The 21,168-nt window shown below is 35.6% G+C and overlaps 2 protein-coding genes across 2 annotated transcripts; one reads left to right on the top strand and one right to left on the bottom strand.

Moving 5' to 3' along the window:
• Positions 1-3,515: 3,515 nt before the first annotated feature.
• On the top strand, positions 3,516-7,249 carry LOC124821645 (uncharacterized). Its single transcript, XM_047293561.2, has 2 exons — positions 3,516-3,666; positions 5,783-7,249. The coding sequence occupies exons 1-2, from the start codon at positions 3,537-3,539 to the stop codon at positions 7,042-7,044; spliced, it is 1,392 nt and encodes a 463-aa protein (XP_047149517.1). The 5' UTR covers positions 3,516-3,536; the 3' UTR covers positions 7,045-7,249.
• Positions 7,250-12,517: 5,268 nt separating this feature from the next.
• LOC148192387 (uncharacterized) lies at positions 12,518-19,591 on the bottom strand. Its single transcript, XM_088099180.1, has 4 exons — positions 17,891-19,591; positions 17,321-17,425; positions 16,525-16,885; positions 12,518-12,696 (listed from the first exon to the last, which is right to left on the bottom strand). The coding sequence occupies exons 1-4, from the start codon at positions 19,589-19,591 to the stop codon at positions 12,518-12,520; spliced, it is 2,346 nt and encodes a 781-aa protein (XP_087955306.1).
• Positions 19,592-21,168: the final 1,577 nt, after the last annotated feature.

Consider the following 21,168-nt stretch of genomic DNA (forward strand, 5'->3'; position numbering starts at 1 on the left):
TTGTATCGAAGGACCAAACTCAGTTGTAGCGAGTAGCAAGGGTAAATACTGTTGTGAAGGACTCCCAACAAATCTTTTAAGTAAAGAAATATGAAACACCGAGTGGATACGAGCTGAATATGGTAAATTGAGTTTATAAGCGACCTCACCAATCTTGGCGATGACTTCAAAAGGTCTAAAATAACGCATATTTAATTTTTGAACTTTTCTCAAAATCAACTTGATGGAAGCTTGTCAGGCCTGGAACTCGCAGGTTGCAACTCCAAACAGCAAGCCATGAAAGTGCAGCTGAATGGAAGTAGATGAATGGTGTTTTGGTGTGTTTTTAATGGAAGGAGTGTGTGTAGAGACCTCTCAGCTCAGAAGGCCTTCCTACTATGAAAGGAAGCTAGAGGAAAGGGTAGAGAAAGTGAAGAGAAGGAGTGACTCAAGAGCAATAGGGCTGGAAAACAATTTCTACAGCATTTCACTAAGCTCAAAAGTGAGAAAATACAAAGGGGAGACCCTCTTATTTATAAGTGAAGAAGGGCCTCAATTCTGAGCTAAATTCCCTCCAAAAATTCAAAATAAAAGATGAGCTTGGAGGCCAAGTTAGCTGGGTCATGGGAAGCATGCTGGGTCACATGGACAATGCTTCCAAAACGTGCTTTAGGTTGCTTCGCTGGCGTTAGAGCGCACGTGAGCCAAGAAGTCCATTTGGTGCATCTAAGCTGGAGCCCCCCTGTCTGAGGACGCTGGAGCGACCCTGGTGTTGATCCCTTGAAGAATGCTTTTCCCAAATCTGATTGGTTGACCATGACTCTTGCTTTTATTGTACAAGAGAAGAAGGATTTTCATAAGTAACCTTCCATAGAAGTAAAGTGTTAGGTGATCCTTCTTCTTTTTGAATCTTCCTTGTCATGGCTCTAGTAAGAGGTCCAATGTGATTCCTTGATGGTCTTCCATCAGTGAATGTTGCCTATATGATTACAATTTCACAAGAACCCAATCTCCTATCTCAAAACACAAAAATATGCGTCTTTTATCAGCTTGGGCTTTCATGTATTGTTGAACCTTAAACAAATTTGCTTTCAATTACCGCAACAAAACATCATGTTCCCGCAAGAACTCTTGAACTGAAATAGGATCTTGTACATTGGTTTATATCTCAAAATCGGAGGAGGATCCTTACCATACAAAGCCTTGAAAGGTGACATGCGAGTACTATGATGCAAAGAAGAATTATACCAAAATTGTGCCTATGACAGCATTGAGTACCACCCTTTTGGATTATTGATACATGAGTCTTGTTCAAATTTTCATTACAATCCTTTTAGTTAATAATATGCCTAGACTACAAATAATCATGGGTTGGATAATATTTAAGCAAATCTATTAATCAATTTATTCCAAAAACAAGTTTAAATTTTCATATTTTATATATTAAATCTAATTCAGCACAATTCATTTTAATTGAATTTAGGTGGACTGAATTAATTAGCTTTAAGATATTGAAAAATTTTCATTTTTTTACTAAAATTAATCTTTTTAATTAAAGATTATAACTTTTTAGTATCTATCTAATGATATTTTTACAACAAATAAATTAATTAAACTTTTAATTGAGTTAAGAAGGTAAGTTATAACTAATTTGTTCAAATTAATATGTAATATATGAAAACATAATACAAATATAAAAGTAACTCTGAAGTTATTTATATTAAATCTATTACTCATGTAAAAGTGAAGTAGTTTGGATTGAGTTAAATTTGACTCAATCATAAATGAAATATAATTCAATCTATCTGAGTTGAATTCAATCATTACTTCGTATAAAAGAAAAAAGAGAACTACTAAAAATATATTATTGATTTGTTATACTAAAGTGGGTAGAAACTTCTCAATAATATGAAACTTAATAAATACAAAACTAACAAAAATAAACTAAATTTGCTTTATCAATACCATTATTGCAATTTGAAACTTATTCCATAAATGATATTTCTATACATAACGAAACTTCTATATCATATCCCCAACAAGGAACATGAAGAAAAAAACATACATATGATAAATATTTCTCTATTAAAAACATGAGATTATTGAAATTGAATATTTACAAAATAAGGATCTAGTTGCATGAGATTAACTGAGTTTATATTTTTTTTAATTGGTTTTTTTATGTTATTGTCTAGCATTAAAAATATATTGATATTAGTATATTGTAATTCTTTTTAATATGTTTTAAAACAGGAAAATCAGTGTCAATATATTTTAAAGATACAGTAAAAGAGACAACACAAAAAAGTCAATAAAAAATTCAAATTCCAGAATAACTAACTCATTATTTTGATAGTTAAACACATGCATTGACCTAATAACTACCTTCATGCATTACTTTCAAGCACATAAGAAAGTTGTAACTACCTCTACATATCCTTTTCAATCACACATGGTGATTGTAACTTTCTTTACTTGTTTTCTCTTTTTAGTTTTACTTGTAAAAAGTATTCAAACTCTCTATAAATAAGAGTTCTTTCTAATACAATTTTGACTTTAATAAATGAAATACAATTAACATATGAGCTTCTTACATTAAAAATCTTCTTCTAAGTGATAAATTTCTATTGCAGTTATCCTTAAATTTCAATCTAACGTGTTCTAAATCATTCTCTAGTCTTAATTTATTCCTATTTTTCTCTCCATAGGTAATGACTTCTTCAACACTTTATTGAGTACATAAATTCGTCCACTTTCCAAAAAATAACCCAATAACCTCCTTATGAAAAGAAAAAAAAAATAAGGCTTGGTAGTAAAGTTTTATTCTTGGTGAATAAAGAGCTCATTCTTGCATGAAAGAAATGCTACACCGGGAGAAAAATATCAAAGAGATTCACTATTTCAAAAGAATTACAAATTTATGAAATTTAGATGGCATTCAATCCAAATTGTTTCACTTTTAAAATCTGTCATTTTAATAATTCAAATTAGTTAAATTTAATAGTTTTTAATAGGATACTTCAATTAAAATTAAAACAAAAATTCGTTTTAATATATATATATATATATATATATATATATATATATATATATATATATATATATATATAATATCGATCTATATTTTTTTATCAACAAAAGTTACGTATATTTTATTTTTCCACACAGCTACGAAGTAATGGATCAAATCCATAAGATAGGATTAATTGGTACTATATAGGCATCAAACTTTTACAATTTTTTTGATAAATTTCCATAGAATATGAATTATAAGTATCCATGAATAACATTTTGCATGGCTAGTATACGTAGCATTGTAAGTGTGTGAACAAGACAAAGAACAATTATATTAAAAAGTTATTCCTTGTATATAATTGAAGTTCAACCAACCATTTATTAACTTTAAAAAACCAACTACCACAACAAACAAAGAATTGTCTCTCTGACAAGAAAACTTGTTAATTTTAATACTTTTCACTCCTTATATAAACCTAGAAAACATCGAAAACTGAAGATAAACCCTAATATTTTTTCCCTTTAACACATATTCTAAAGCTATGGCTTTCAGGCAGAGAACACCAACTTTTCGTCCTAACCTTTCTATTCGTCGCGTCTATGAAACTTTGCAGCCACGTTCAGAGATAAAAGATCTCCCAGAAGCTTACCTTCTACGTCTTTATCTTCCGGGTTTGCAAATCTTACTCTTCTCTTAGTTCATGCTTTTTCATTCCTTTATAAATCAACAAATAATATTTTATTTATTATTATACATTTTCATTTCAAGTATGAATTCCAAATAAAACCATATATGAACCAAATTGATTTTTCATTTCATTTTAATATTTATTTATGTTGTTAGATATTATATATTGAATAGAAATAAGATTAATATAAAGTATATAAGGAACTAACATAAGACTGATTAAGACTCAATTTTAATCAAGATTTAGGTCTATTATATCTTTCGTAATATAATTCTCTATTTCTAGTTTGATGTTTTTTATTTGAGAAGTGGGATTTTACTACTTTAATATATGTATTAATACATAAAAAATGTAAAATTGAAAGAAAAGAAAAATAAAGTAAAAGAAGACATGTGTGCAAGTTTTGAATCAATGCAGAAAGATTCACAAAATGTAATTAATTATAATGCTTATTATAAAGGATTAAAATAGTTACTTGGTGAAGAACTGAAGTACTGTAAATGAAAATTTAGTAGTATTTAGTAGGACATGACAAAAGAATTAATGCATATTATAATTAATCCTTATATAACACAGAATAAACAGTGGAAGAGTCAAACCTAGGTTATATTTAAATAGTTTTTCTTTTTCATAAACACTTCTAAAATAGAAAAATAAAAAAAATTAGACAAATTATACAACTCTTTCATATACTTTCTCTATTATTTTTAAATTGGGGATAAACTAATTTTAATTTATAGAAAAAACTTATCATTTTATTTTATGTTCTTAGTTTTTTCTTCTAAAAATTCTTACAATTTTTTTGTATCGACAAACCAAACCAACTAATTCACACCGTGTAGATGAAAAAAATATATATTTATTTTCTTTCTTTTTTGAAGAAAAGATACATCATTCTCACTACCATACAAGTTTAATCAGCATTCATACGTTGTTCAAGATTGCTAGAAACAATTCGCCTCAACGCTTACGTAACAAACATAAATTAAAAAAACTTTATTTATTAAAGAATTATTTAATTCTATTGCAGAAATTAATTCAATTCATGCAGAACCATTAACTACTATCGTGTAAGCTAATTGACATTTCCCAAGTATATGTCCCACAAAAATATTAGTCTTATATTTTTAGTAATTATTGTTATAGATGATTATTTTTTTGCAACTTTTATAATACACGTGTACTCCTTACTATTCTTTAGGAAGATATACATTTACTCAATAACGAGGAACGTGTTAAAAATAATATAACAAAAAATGCATTATCAAATATGCTAATTGATACCATAATTACCAAGTTTATCGTGTAGACGAGTGTCTTTGTTTTTATCACTTCTAATTAACCAAATTTCTTACATTTCAAGTTATCCAATAGCTATGTTCATGTTTACTTTGAATTTTACAACATTAATTATAACACACAAAAAAGTTTCAACTAATATGAATATATAGTTTACATTTATGGTTCAAAATCGTGTTCATTACAATCAATTTTACCAAAATCTAACTCAACACGAGAGAAACTATTAAATAGAAATCAACCACATTATCCTTTCTAATCTCACTGTTCTTTTTTCCCCTGATATATATATATATATATATATATATATATATATATATATAAATTAAATATGCAATGTGCTTTCAATTTATTCTTTTAAAAAATAAAATATCTTAGTAACTAAAAACAAAAAAATTTCTACAACTACATCTCATGATTAAATTTTGTGAAACCCTTTGTTATTGAAAAATATTTTAAAATGCCAATTTAACCCTAAACTAGAAACTATTCTACACATTATTAAGTTATAATACTAGATATAAAGTTGAACTTTTTTACTTATTTACTAACTAGTTTAGATTTTTTGTTATTTCAATAACTCTTATGTATTACACGAGCATATTCATCATTTCCCTTTATTAGAAAATTTAATAGAAACCATAAAAATGTTTTAGTCCTCCACACCTAATTAATATAACTCTTCAAACATACTCTAGTAAAAAGACAAATTGAGTTTAAATATGTTTTTCTGCTTGTTCTTTAGGTAACACTTGCATGCATGTGTCGAACTAATCATCTTCCTGACCTAAATTTTACAGGTTTTCAGAGGGACAGTGTAAAGGTAACCTATGTGGCCTCTTCACGAACGGTGAGAATTACAGGAGAAAGACAAATTCAAGGCACGAGATGGTACCGATTTGACCAATCGTATCCCATTCCTGATTATATTGAACCAGAGGCACTTGGGGCAAAGTTTGAAACTCCAGTTCTCACCCTTACAATGCCAAAGAAGGCCACTTCACAAGAGAAAGGTGTTGTAGATGAACCAAAGCCTGATCAAAAACTCCAAGATACTACCACCACACCACAACCTTCAATTACGATTGGAGACACACGATCTTCAGAACCAATTAAGGATCAAGCTGTTGAAAGAGTTGGTCCTTCTGGTGAGCCTCAAATGGGTGAGAAGGACTTGGAGGCAAAACCAAGAACAACCACAGTGCAAAGAGATGAAAAGATTCAAAAGGGTCGAGAGGAATTTGAACCGAAACCAACACCAACAAGGACAGCCACAATGCAAAGACATGAAAAGATTCAAAAGGGTCAAGAGATTGAATCAAAACCAACACCGACACTGCCAACCAAAATGGAAACAGATGAAAAGCCTCAAAAGGGTCAAGAGGATTTTGAACCGAAACCAACACCAACAATGCTAAACAGGGTCGAAACAGCTGAAAAGCCTAAAAAAGGGGAAGAGGAATTTGAACCTAAAGCAGCATCAACAATGGAACCAAACACCAAAACAGATGCGCAACCTCCAAAGGGTCAAGAGGAAGACGAGCCAAAAGCTGATATAACAAACGTTACCAGAAAGCCGACAGTTAAAGAGCAATTGAAGGAAAAGAAGACAGAGGAAACTAGAGATGAAGATTCGGAGAAAACAAGTTATGAAGATGCAGAGGGAACAACTGATGAAGATGAAGAGAAGGAAAGGATCACAAAAAGGGAAGTTAAAGAGGAACCTTATAAATCAAGAAAGTCTGTGAAAGATAAGAAGCAGACTGATTTTGGACAGAAAGAAACCGAGACAGAAAAATTGTTAGCCAAGGAAGCAGAAACTTCTGCTACAAAAGCTCATAAGGAAAAGGAAAAGCAATCTAACGACATAACCTCTCTTAAAAAGGAGCTGAAGAGTGAAGAGAATGAAGTGGAAAAGGTTGGTTCTGTCTCCCAAGTTTTCACAAAATTTGCAGAAGGGGCATTGAATGAGGAAGAGAAAAAATTAGCAGCAAATATTGGTGCTGCAGTTCTTGTCATTGCTGCATTGGGATACTACGTATCTTATAGGTTTGCCTCTTGAGGGATAACCAAAAATATGTTCTACTCAATGAATCTTTTCTCACACTTGTACATGAATGATGAACTGTAACCAAAATAAAAATTGCATACCCATCTCCGATACATTTCATGTTCTATACGAACGGGACATGGTTATATTGTTGAATGTGTTCTTATAAGTATTTATTTTGAACCATTATTAAAAGTCTAGTTTTTTTTTTCAGTGATATTTACTTTCATATATATATTTATAATTATTATATACAAAATTTTAATTGTTTCTTAGATGCATTGCACAGGAAGTAAGTAAAATATACCACTACTTTAAATGCATTGTTGCAGAAAGTAAGCAAAGAAATACAACTAATAGATCTTTGCAAAAAAAAAAATATTCAAAGGGAATAATAATGACCACACATAACACTCTAAAAATGCACAAAAATTTATTAAAGTTCGTTCCTCTGTTGAAGGAAAAAAAATATTCAAAGGGAATAATAATGACCACACATTAACACTTCTAATGGTGGCAGCTTTGTAAAGGAAGAGGAGTGGAAGAGGATGCTATGTATAACAGGGAAGGAAAAGGTTATAAATCGCATGGAACCTAAACACATCATACGTCTAAAATGTCGTCGTATTTGATTAGATCTTTTTTCGTTTGAGGCCTCTCGCGCTGCTCCTGTCTCATGGTGATTCGAGTTTACAACTTTATATTTTAGTTGAAGAGAATGGATTGTACATTTTTTTTTGTATTGGATGGTTTTAAAAACGTAGTGGAGGGAATTGGAGGAGTGCAACGCAAGAAATCGTCGCCCAAGAACGCCACCCAAGGACACGAGCAAAACTGCACCAAAACCCAACGAAAATGCATTTTAATCGGTTCAAATGAAAGATAATTCATCAAAGAGTAGTGTAATCGGAGTAAAATTAATTTAAAATGGTGCAAAACTAAGAAAAAGAACCTGAAAAAGTAGCCCATGGAGAGAAAACGCAAGGAAGATAATGAACAGCGAGTGGCGGGATCCCCCCATAACATACGTCTAAATGGCTTTAGAAGTCGGAGTGACGGGATCAGACGTCTAAATGGAGTAAAAAAGTTACTTTTTAAATTTCTGGGCTAAGTATTTAGAAGTGGGTTCCCCATAACAAACGTTTAAATGGTTTTAGAAGTCGGAGTGGCGGAATCAGACGTCTAAATGGAGTCCAAAAGTGACTTTTTAAATTTTTGGGCTGAGTATTTAGAAGTCGGTTCCCCCATAACAGACGTCTAAATGGCTTTAGAAGTCGGAGTCCTCCATAACAAATGTCTAAATAGTTGTTTTATTTACGGAAAATGTCACCAGTCATTTTTTACGTTGGATATTCAAGGGTCGGACCTTTAAAGGATGACGTTAAAGGTCTTTTCTACTTAGAATATGATATAAATGTCAAATTATAATATGTTAAGACATGATGAATGATTTAAGAAACTCTTTTCTTCTTTCATTCATAATAACTTGGCGAAGGTCATATTTATACAAAGTTCAAACTTATTACCAAGAGTTTACGGATTATTTTTTAATTAATCATTAATTCTCAAATTTAATTACCCAATAATCATGAAGCATTAGATGTCGGATATCAAAGTATAAAAGATAACTTGTTAATTTCTATGATAATCTCCAATTTAAAGAAATTATATATTTTCAAAAGAATTTTTCATTGATAATTCAAATTTAATATTAACTATTAGGAATTTTTTTTTTCAGTCAGTTCAATGTTCATATCTCTATATCTACTATGTATATGTGTAATTTAAAAAATTAAATCTTTTAATCCTTATTTGATAAACACCATTACACATATATTGATCTCTTTGAATTAATGATGTCTGTAACATCCCAAAATACAGTAATTACCATAAATTAGAATTAATTATGATTAACAGTAAACCGTGCAGTCTTTAAAATTAACAGAGTACAAAAGCCGAACGGCTTAAGCTGCAGCGTTTCAATATACAGCTCGAATAACGAACGCTAAAATAACGAACGATTTTACAAAGCATTTAACCGAACGTCCAAAAATAAACTAAACCTAATATAACGAGCACTCTAAGGCTCGGCCTTTACTTCTACTTCAACCAGATTTGCATCTTCCAAAATTTCTTCTTCCAGTATTTCTTCAAGAGATGCACCACCATCTGCTCACATCCACAACGGATGATCATTGCAAGACAGGACGAACGTACATGGACAATTGACAACACAAGGAAAACGAAAGGGTAAGCTTATAATATTTAATTCATACATCCAACATACACATTCAATATTTCAATGCATACGCACAACATACAATTTAACATAATTCATCATAGTAATTTATAAGTATAATAGACGACCGTCCGGACTGTATGAACCGTGTAGCTACAGGCGTCCTTGCACCCGAGTGATGTAGTAACTGGGATACACTCAACAGCTGCCACTCGAGGTTAGCTCTATCCAAAGTACCCCTAAGGAATAGAACCTCCTGCCATTCCCACACATGACTACCCCCTTCTACGTGAAGATGAGTATCATGGAATATCAGGATGGACCAAGCCAGCATTAGCTAACCACAGTTATACTTTACCAATTCAATATTCAACATATATGAGACGTTCCTCCCTGGAACGCTCGTCCAAAATCCAACATCATAGATTCAGTTCTCATAGTGTTCACACATTAATATATCATATTCCATCATCTTTTACATCTTTAGTTTCAGGAGTCAAAAATGACGAACGTTCAGTCCACTGAAGAGTTAGGACGAACGTCCAAATGAAGTTACTGGATATTCAGGAAGAATATATAACGAACGTAATTTCTGTTTGACCAATTAAATGAACTGACTCGACTTGAAGTGTACTGGTCCTTAGAAAATATTTGGGATAAAAACTTGTACCAGATTTAATGCACAATGGAGGGTCAAGAACACTTAGAATTTATCTTTGAAGAGATTTGCATAGGAAAAACCAATGCCAGGAATTTAACGAACGTAAATAAAATGAATAGTTAATACTTTACACGAACGCTATTTTATCAGTTATTTATCCAATCAGTACGAGCGCTTGATATGAGACCTAGCGCGACTCAGGACGGACGCTCGTTATAAGACCGAGCACTATTTAGGACGAACGCTTGGTAGAATACCGTGCGCCATTTAAACGAAAGTTCGGTATCAGACCGAACGTTACTAAGGACGAACGTTCGACATAAGGCCGAACGCTATTAAGAACGAACGTTCGACATAAGGTCGAACGTTCTCGTTTCAGCATTGTTTAATTTAAGGCGTACGACAACTCTATGTGGAGCCGAACGCTCAAACACAGTAACTCAAATGAAGACTCTCGTTCTCACACCGAATTCCTCCCAAATGAAAGAATTCAATTCTAAGTCTTTTCAGGGAAACCGAACAGTATAAGACCGTACGGTGACGAGCGTCTATTATCATAGGGAATTTATCAGATCCAGATTTTCAAATATCTTAACTTTAACATTTTTCACATGAATCAAACTCTGAAATTTCATATCCACATAATTTTCATACTTTATAACATTAATTCTCGTCATCAAATCCAACTATACACTACTCATTTATCCTTCATACGCATCAAAATCAGCATGCAGTACATACAATCAAAAGCAGATTCATACAGCGCAACAGGGTTCATTCATAACAGCTCAAACATCTTATTTTCATACATCCAGACCAGATCATACAACATGCAGTATAAATTAACATATAAGCTTCCCTTACCCGGATTGGCAACCAAACTTGTCCTAGATGTAAAAGTGGCTTCGTTCAACAAGCTTTTCTTATATTCTTGACTCTTCCAAAACAAAATCTAACCACGGAATACAGAACACTTAGAATACAAGCTTGCATGAAACTAAAAACCCTATTTTTCCAGAAACCTAAGGACGAACTACGGAAAGGGGACTCACCAGCTTAGATTCCAATTTTGTTCGGTCCAAAAGGAAGATCACAGCAGGACGAACACTCCTACGGTGCTGCAAACGTGATCGGAGAATAGATGTGAGTTTTACAGTAGAGAGAAGGTGACTGGTTTCAGAGAGAAGTTGGAGAAGATGAAGGGTTTGAGTTCAGAGAAAAGAGATGAGTGGTGCAGGTGAGAGAAAGAGTTTTCAAAAATCTGGTTTTGTAAATCTCACGCTCGTTTGAACGAACGTGTCCCAAGTTGACACCTGCACACCAAACTCTGATTTCAGAAACTTCTCCCACGACACGTGGCGTGCGTGCATGTGTGGCTTGGTGCGTTTTTAATGTTGCAGAGAATGATTGTGGCTTGGTTTCAGTGCAAAGCAGAGGGGTTTATTAGATTTGGAAGTGGGTTTTAATGGCTGAGAAGTGATGTGGCGCGCATTAATGGTGAGGTGTCAGAATTAATTTATACTAATTATTAAGGGTTTCACATTCTCCCTAACTACAAAAATTTTCGTCCTCGAAAATTTAGAACTTACCCGTGAATAAGTGTGGATACAAGTCCCTCATTGCACTCTCCACTTCCCACGTTGAATCTCCAGTCTTGGCATCCCACACCACCTTCACTAATCGAACGTCCTTTCTCTTGTGTAGCTTGGTGCGAACGCCTTCAATACGTACTGGTTGTAACTCCAGCGTTCGATTCGGTTGTAGTTGAATGTCTTCCAGTTCTAAGACATGAGAGGGATTAGCTATGTATTTTCTGAGTTGGGATACGTGGAAAACAGGATGAAGATTTGCTAGTTGAGGAGGCAACGCGAGTTCATAAGCTACTGGTCCAATCTTCTTCAAAATCTGGTACGACCCTATGAACTTGGGAGATAGCTTCTTTGGACGAACGACTCTGCCTACTCCAGTGATTGGATTCAGTCTCAAGAATACATGGTCTCCTGCAGCAAACTCCAAGGGTCTTCTCCTCCTATCCGCATATGATTTCTGTCTGCTCAGGGACGTCTTCAATCTCTCCTGGATCAACTTAACTTTGTCAGTCGTTTGCTGGATGAGCTCAGGTCCAGTTAGCACGTTCTCTCCTTCCTGGAACCAGCAAAGTGGCGTTCGACACTTCCTTCCATAGAGAGCTTCAAACGGCGCCATCCCAATGCTAGTTTGAAAGCTATTGTTGTAAGTACACTAGTAGAAAAATGACATTTTATAACAAACCTATTATAACGTATAAAAATTATCCATCGTAATAGGGAGATATTATAACGTAGTTTTCAAAATCAGTTATAATATGAGACGCGGTGGCAAACTTGTAAATAAGTTTAAGATATATTATAACGTAGTTTTGAAAATCAGTTATAATATAAAAAGCGGTGGCAAACTTGTAAATAAGTTGAAAACCTATTATTGATGTATTATAACGTATTTTTAGAAATCAGTTATAATATCTCGGTATCCCTCTTACTCTCGTTCCCCTCTTCACGTTCTCTCTCACTCTCATTCCTCTCTTCCTCTTCGTCTCATTGCTCTCTTCACGTTCTCACTCTCATTCCTCTCACGCAGTGGCTCTTCGTCTCATTCCTCTCTTCAGGTTCCCTCTCACTCTCATTCCTCTCACGCAGTGGCTCCGCTGCCTCTTTCCTCTCACGCTCCGCTGCCTCTTTCCTCTCACGCAGTGGCTCCGTTGCCTCTTCCTCGAAATCTCTGAAGTCTAACCAAGTAGGTTTTATGTTTTTCCATAATTTGTTATGTTTTTCTTCTATTAATTTCACTAATTTCTTAGATTGGTGGGGATTGTGTTTCGTTTGGTAGAGATCTTTTCATTCGCACCCTGTTCGCCATTGGTGTTGTTGTTCTCTCCTCTGATACAAAAGATTAAAACTTTGATCATGGGAAACAGCTGCAGAAAACCAGTGGCTCATGTGTCTTCCACAAGTTTCTTTGGTCAGTTTTAATTTGGTTGTTTTAATCGTGTGTGTGTGTGTGTTTGCCCTCATTTTTCTTTAGTGCAAAATATAAATAAGCCTTGATTTGTTTTTCTTCTGCTTTGATGCTTTGAATTTTGATATTTGTTTGTCATGGTGGATGGTTCCATTTTTGTGTCTTTGGTTTACACGGAGAGAAGAAGAAGAAGGCGATGGTTTCCAAAGGGTAAGAGTTAAAACAATAGTTCACAGGCTGTAACCTGGAAGATTACTGGACTAGCTATTTTTCTATGAACCTTCTTGTTCTGTTTTCTTGTTTTTTAGTGTTCTCAAGGCCTTGGTTTCGTAGAACTGGATGGATTTTTTTGTCTTTTTGTTAACTTAAATGTAAGCCTCCAGATTGTGTGGGTATTGGTATGAAAATGATGGAAATTGTGAGTTTCTTCGCTTTGATTCAGGTTCTAAATAATGTTGAATGATTTTCGCCTTTTATTTCTTCTTAGAAGAATCGAGACGATGTTGGCTACAATCAACTCCTCAAGGTACTGGATCCAATTTTTGTTTCATTTTTATTTTGTTTTGATGTTAATGTTCGTTTTAATTGCTTCCGAGGCTTTTTGTTTGTTTTGTTAATTGGTGCTGGATCACTGTTTTGGTATTGGTTGTGAGTTGTGACTGTGGTGTTGTTAATGGTGATGTGAATGGATTTCTTTGTTTGAGGTGGTTAGAAAGATTCATGTTAGGCATATGGACTAGTTTTATCTTGTCCGTACAGAGCTTAACACAATTGATTTCTTTGTTTGAGGTTTGGGATTTGCTATGATTACATTTAAATGAGATGAAGTTAATGAAAATGGACACAGGATATAAAACAATCGAGAGTTATGTGTAATTTGTGAAGCATCTACCATGTTCAAAGAGAAGTTTTATTATATTCTTTTTTGAAGTAATGAATGTTGGACTTTTAACGGAAAAGAGAAAAAGATGAAACTGGAAAAATAAAATGCACATGCTAAGATGAATGTGTGATGATACAAGAAATTATACGATACAACATAATTTGTATTCAATGAGATATTGATGTTGAGATGATGTTAACAAAGATTAGAAAATAAGTAAAAGTAGTTTAGATATATGCAAAGAAAGCTGCTAAAAGTATTTTTTGAGAAGAGTAGATTGTATGATTTTTATCCCTGTAAAAGTAAGTGGGATCATGAAAATATCAGAGGAAGCTGAAAAGAGAATAACTAGTTTTGGTCTCTAATTAAACATTATGATATCATAGAATTTGTGTAGTTAGTATAACTAATAAAAACTCTATGAAGGGAACTCAAAATTATTATCATGATATTTTTAACTGTTGCAACTTTTAAGGTATTACTGTTTTTTTTTTCTAAACGCGACTCAATTTGTGCCTTGTTCATTGAATCCATAATAATTATGTTGTTTATGGCCTTATTATTGCATTGACCTGTGACAAAGCTGTAACAGTAATATCTTAATTTAGAGAGCGTATATGTTTGAAGTATGTTTAACATTTCTGTGATTGAGAAGATAATGTATTTTTCCACATTTGTAGAGCATATAATGTATCTTAATCCATAGTGTATTTTTTTCCACATTTGAAGCTTTACTTCCAAGCAAAACTAATCCATAGGTGAAGAATATTTTCCATGTTATTACCATGTTTTAATTCCTTGAAAAGAAGGTAGGTAAATTCATTGAAGTTACAGTAGCCTCGTCTTTGGATGAAATATTTTGCATTTCTATAAATTTTAAAAATTTCATAATAGAATATGTTGTTTGGATATATAATTTTAAGAAAATAAATTTTAGAATTTTTGAGAATAATTTGATTACTTAAATTACAGCATTTCAGACATCGTTTAAAAGGTAAAAATTTGAAAATTAGCATACTTTCTTTTAAATTATAATGTATGTTCTGATGCAGGCCTTTTCCCTATTTGGTAGCTTAACTTTACGCATAATAGTACAATCTTCTGTACAGAAATAGAGAAGTTACTGTAGTGGCTGATTGTAACTTGCATTTCATTTACTCTCAGGACTCTCAAAGTCTCGAAGTAAGACAAAAGAGAACTCAAAATCTACTCGAAGTAACTTGCATTTCATTTATATTTCTGCAGAAGGTGTTCAACCTATTCCCTGGACTATCCGGATCAACATTGCAGTTGTTGTTGCAAGAGGATTAACATTTTTACATACCCTGGATAGAAATGTTATATATCGTGATTTAAAGGCCGCCAACATCCTACTGATTCGATATTTAACACTGAAAGTTTGGCTTGTGAATTTGTGAAGAAAACAACACCTGTTGTTTCTTTTATTTTAAGTGTTAAGTAGAAACTTGGCTACACTTAAATAGTGTATGTACATTAATGTAATATTTGGATTTAATATATAGTTTCATGTATAAATGATGTATTAAATATTAGACTATTTAATATTTGATATGAATTTTATTTTGTTAGTTTCAATAAATTTGTTTATTTAAAGCTATATTTATTATAAATGGATTGGATGAGATGATAATACAGGAATATTATTATAATTTCAATGGATGTCAAATTTAATAATCAATTTTTTTTTAAAAACATTTATTATAACGTACTAAGCAATGTATGATATGGTACGTTGATCACATATTATAACGTACAATAATATATACGTAATAGTATATAACATATTATAACGTACAAAATTTTCTACGTTATAATATCTTCCACCTATTATAACGGACAAATGAAGAATTTGTTATAATAAACTGCGCATATTATAACGTACTTCAGAAACTACGTTATAATATGTTGAACATATTATAACGTAAATTTTTGCTACGTTATAAAATGCGCAGACTTACTATATCGCCCAGAACTATATCCCCAGTAACTACGATATAAAATATCATTTTTGTACGTTATAAAAAGTCATTTTTCCACTAGTGGTAAATTCCACTAGCGGCAGTATTTCATCCCAGGCGCCCAAGTGATCTAGGACGCACGTCCTCAGTAAATCTTCCAGCGTCTGGATGGTACGTTCGGACTGACCGTCCGTTTGAGGATGATACGTTGAACTCATCTGCAGTTTGCTTCCCAACTCGCCTTATAACGATTGCCAAAACCGAGATGTGAATCTCGTGTCTCGGTCAGAAATTATGCTTGAAGGCACTCCATGAAGACGAACGATCTCCTTGATGTACAACTTAGCCAAATTTGTCATTGACATCTTCAAGTTAACGGCTAAGAAGTGGGCGCTCTTAGTTAATCTGTCCACGATCACCCAGATTGAATCATGATTCCTGACCGTGCGTGGTAGATGAGTCACAAAGTCCATGGAGATGCTGTCCCACTTCCATTCAGGAATCTCCAATTGTTGAAGTAAGCCGCCTGGTCGTTGGTGTTCATCCTTTGCACGTTGACAGGTCAAGCAAGATGCCACAAACCGAGCGACATCATTCTTCATTCCAGGCCACCAGAACGAGCGTCTAAGATCTTGGTACATCTTAGTCATACCGGGGTGTATGCTAAGACGACTGTGATGTGCTTCCTCCAGTATGATCCGCTTCAGCTCGCCATCATTGGGAACGCACGTCCTACCCATGTAACGCAGTAGGCCGTCCGTTCCTGTATTGAAATGTTTGGCCTGATCCGAACCGAGCGCGCTTAAAATCTTCACCAACTCTTCATCCTCTCGTTGCTTCATTCTAATCCGATCAAAGATGTTGCTAGATATTCTAAGGTTACAACACTTAATGCTGTTCGGTTCCAACTCAAATTGTAACCTTAGGTCTCGGAAACTCTCCACTAAATGCAGTTCCTTCACCATCATCAACGAGACATGCACTGTCTTCCTGCTTAGGGCGTCCGCCACTACATTGGCCTTTCCAGGGTGATAAAGCAACTCGAATTCATAGTCTTTCAAGAATTCTAACCAACGTCTTTGCCTCATATTCAGCTCCTTCTGATCAAACAAATACTTGAGGCTCTTGTGATCACTGAAGACTTGGAATGTAGATTCGTACAAGTAGTGCCTCCAAATCTTCAGTGCAAAAACGACCGCTGCCAATTCCAGGTCGTGCGTGGGATAGTTGCGTTCATGAATCTTTAATTGACGAGACGCGTACGCTACCGCTCGTCTCTCTTGCATAAGCACACAGCCCAACCCTTGATGAGACGCGTCACAGTAAACTTCAAAGGGTTTGGACGTGTCTGGAATTATCAAAACTGGAGCGCTCGTCAGTTTTACCTTCAGCTCCTGGAAACGCTCCTCACACAGATCAGTCCAAGCGAAGGGCTGATCCTTTCTAGTCAATTGTGTAAGCGGAGCCACTATCTTGGCGAACCCCTCTATGAAGCGTCTGTAGTAGCCCGCAAGTCGCACAAAGCTACGAACCTCAGGGACCGTACGCGGACTCTTCCAATCCAACACCGCTCGCACTTTAGCTGGATCTACTGAGATGCCTCCAGCCGACACCACATGTCCCAAAAACTGCACCTCCTTCATCCAGAATTCACACTTGGACAGCTTTGCATACAACTCTTTTTCTCTCAACACACTCAGCACTGCCCTCAAGTGTTCTTCATGTTCGTCATTGGTCTTGGAGTAGATGAGAATATCATCTATAAAGACGACCACAAACTTGTCCAAATAAGGTCTGAATATCCGGTTCATGTAATCCATGAAAATGGCTGGAGCGTTCGTCACTCCAAATGGCATCACCACGTATTCATAATGCCCATAACGTGATCTGAACGCTGTCTTCTGGATGTCGTCCTCCTTAACCCTTATTTGGTGATATCCCGAACGTAAATCAATCTTAGAAAATACCGTTGCTCCATGCAATTGATCCAACAAGTCATCTATCCTTGGCAACGGGTATTTGTTCTTGATAGTCAGCTTGTTCAATTGCCTGTAATCTATGCACAACCGAGAGCTGTCATCCTTCTTCTTCACTAATAGTACAGGCGCTCCCCATGGTGACACGCTCGGTCTAATAAACTGCTTGTCCATGAGTTCTTCAATCTGCTTCTTGAGTTCAACCAACTCTGCAGGTGCCATACGGTATGGTTGAACAGATATAGGGGCTGCCGTTGTCACCAAATCAATGGTGAATTCAACTTCCCGAGCAGGAGGCAACCCTGGTATTTCCTCTGGAAAAACGTCCAGAAACTCCTCCACAACGGACGTTCGCTCTTTACTGTCAATAACGGACGTTCGTTTCTGCCTCAAATCTCCAAGCTCTTGGTCTTCATGCGTCATGATGATGAAACAGCTGGCGCCTTCCATAATATCTTCTGTAAGTTGGCTGAGCGTTATTGATAGCACTACTTCTTCTTCATCCGGAAAAATCAATTCCTTCCTTTCGCAATCTATAAGGATGCGATTGGTAGCCAACCAATTCATCCCTAAAATCACCTCCAAACCTTGAAGAGGTAAGCAGATGAGATTCACTTTAAATTTACGCCCCTCCACTTCTATAGAACATTTGACACACATAGTGGACGTCCGGACCTCTCCAGCCGCTGGTGTTGACACCACCAGATCAAATGGCATCTCACTCACTTCTAATCCCAGTTTGCGAACGCACGCCTTCGAGATGAAGGAATGTGTTGCTCCCGAATCAAACAGCACGCAACAAGATCTACCATATACTAAACATGTACTGATGATGAGTGTACCTGAACTAGCTGCCTCTGCACCAGTAATAGCATACACGCGTCCAGATGCTTGGGCTCGTCCTCCTCTAGGCTGATTCCTGCCAGCATTTGGTGGCCTCATCACTGCCCGTCCACCCATGTTACACTCATTTTCCAAGTGTCCGTTTCGCCCACAACGATTACAGTGCTTCACTCCCACCAGTTGAGGACAGGACGAACGGTAGTGTGGTCCTCCACACTGGAAACACGTAACATTCCCATACTGTCCAGCTCGTCCAGCAGGAACTAAAGCTTGAGAACTGCTCGTGTTAGATGGCTGATTTGAACGAGCGTACGGGGCTCTTCTTGGAGTAACATTGCCCCTGGAAACTATAGGTCCTCTACTCACTTGCTGTTGCTTCTTGTGCCTTTCCGCTTCTGCCATGTTCTTCTCTAAAACCTTGGCCCTTTCAACCATGGCAGGAAACGTCCTGATACATAAGCTGGAGATTAGTACCTTCAAGTCACTCCGCAGTCCGTTTTCAAACTTACGGCACTGCCATTCTTCATTTGTGGCCATCGTGTTGAAACGAACCAAGTGTTTAAACTTGTTCGTGTACTCAGAAACGGTCATTCCTCCTTGCACCAGCTGTAGGAATTCTACCTCTTTTGCAAAGCGTACGCTGTCTGGAAAATACTCCTCATAAAATTTGCTCCTAAACACCTCCCAAGTGACCGGTTGGTGAGCGTCCGTCAATATCGCCTTCATGCTCGCCCACCAGTGGCTCGCTTCTCCCGTTAACAGATATTCCGTGTAAGCCAAACGGTTCTCATCCGGACACCTCTTGGCGTTATAAATTCTCTCCATGTCTTGTAGCCAATGATCGGCCTCATCCGGAATACACTTTCCACTGAACTTGGCAGGGTGATGCTGAAGGAAACTCTCCAAACTCCATTCAGCATTCGGTTGGGCAATGTTTGAAGAGGATGCTCCAGGCGCACCTCTGGTGGCAGCAAGAATCTCCATCAATTGTCTTTGCGTGTTTTCAGAATTGACACGTGAAGCCTCCAAACCTTGCATAGCAGCCTGGTTTTGCTGCATCAACGTGGCGTTCTGCTCCAGTAACGTTGTGTTCTGTTGATGCAGCCTTTCAACCACGGTTTCCAACAACCTAGTGTTGCTGGACGTATCAGACTCGTTCGGTTGAGGAGGAGGAGGTAGCCTAGGCGCCATTTGTTCTCTGGATGCAGAGAAAAACAAACGAGCGTTAGTTATGTCCAAGAGTTAAAACAATAATAACTCATTTATCATTCAATAAGCACACAGCAAAATCACAGTGCACTCATAACCCTACAGTGTCCTTAAATAGAACAAAACTGCTCTGATACCACTAATGTAACATCCCAAAATACAGTAATTACCATAAATTAGAATTAATTACGATTAACAGTAAACCGTGCAGTCTTTAAAATTAACAGAGTACAAAAGCCGAACGGCTTAAGCTGCAGCGTTTCAATATACAGCTCGAATAACGAACGCTAAAATAACGAACGATTTTACAAAGCATTTAACCGAACGTCCAAAAATAAACTAAACCTAATATAACGAGCACTCTAAGGCTCGGCCTTTACTTCTACTTCAACCAGATTTGCATCTTCCAAAATTTCTTCTTCCAGTATTTCTTCAAGAGATGCACCACCATCTGCTCACATCCACAACGGATGATCATTGCAAGACAGGACGAACGTACATGGACAATTGACAACACAAGGAAAACGAAAGGGTAAGCTTATAATATTTAATTCATACATCCAACATACACATTCAATATTTCAATGCATACGCACAACATACAATTTAACATAATTCATCATAGTAATTTATAAGTATAATAGACGACCGTCCGGACTGTATGAACCGTGTAGCTACAGGCGTCCTTGCACCCGAGTGATGTAGTAACTGGGATACACTCAACAGCTGCCACTCGAGGTTAGCTCTATCCAAAGTACCCCTAAGGAATAGAACCTCCTGCCATTCCCACACATGACTACCCCCTTCTACGTGAAGATGAGTATCATGGAATATCAGGATGGACCAAGCCAGCATTAGCTAACCACAGTTATACTTTACCAATTCAATATTCAACATATATGAGACGTTCCTCCCTGGAACGCTCGTCCAAAATCCAACATCATAGATTCAGTTCTCATAGTGTTCACACATTAATATATCATATTCCATCATCTTTTACATCTTTAGTTTCAGGAGTCAAAAATGACGAACGTTCAGTCCACTGAAGAGTTAGGACGAACGTCCAAATGAAGTTACTGGATATTCAGGAAGAATATATAACGAACGTAATTTCTGTTTGACCAATTAAATGAACTGACTCGACTTGAAGTGTACTGGTCCTTAGAAAATATTTGGGATAAAAACTTGTACCAGATTTAATGCACAATGGAGGGTCAAGAACACTTAGAATTTATCTTTGAAGAAATTTGCATAGGAAAAACCAATGCCAGGAATTTAACGAACGTAAATAAAATGAATAGTTAATACTTTACACGAACGCTATTTTATCAGTTATTTATCCAATCAGTACG

Source organism: Vigna umbellata, chromosome 9, assembly GCF_029865625.1.
Source record: "Vigna umbellata cultivar VRB3 chromosome 9, Vumbellata_1.0, whole genome shotgun sequence".
Classification (NCBI taxonomy): Eukaryota; Viridiplantae; Streptophyta; class Magnoliopsida; order Fabales; family Fabaceae; genus Vigna; species Vigna umbellata.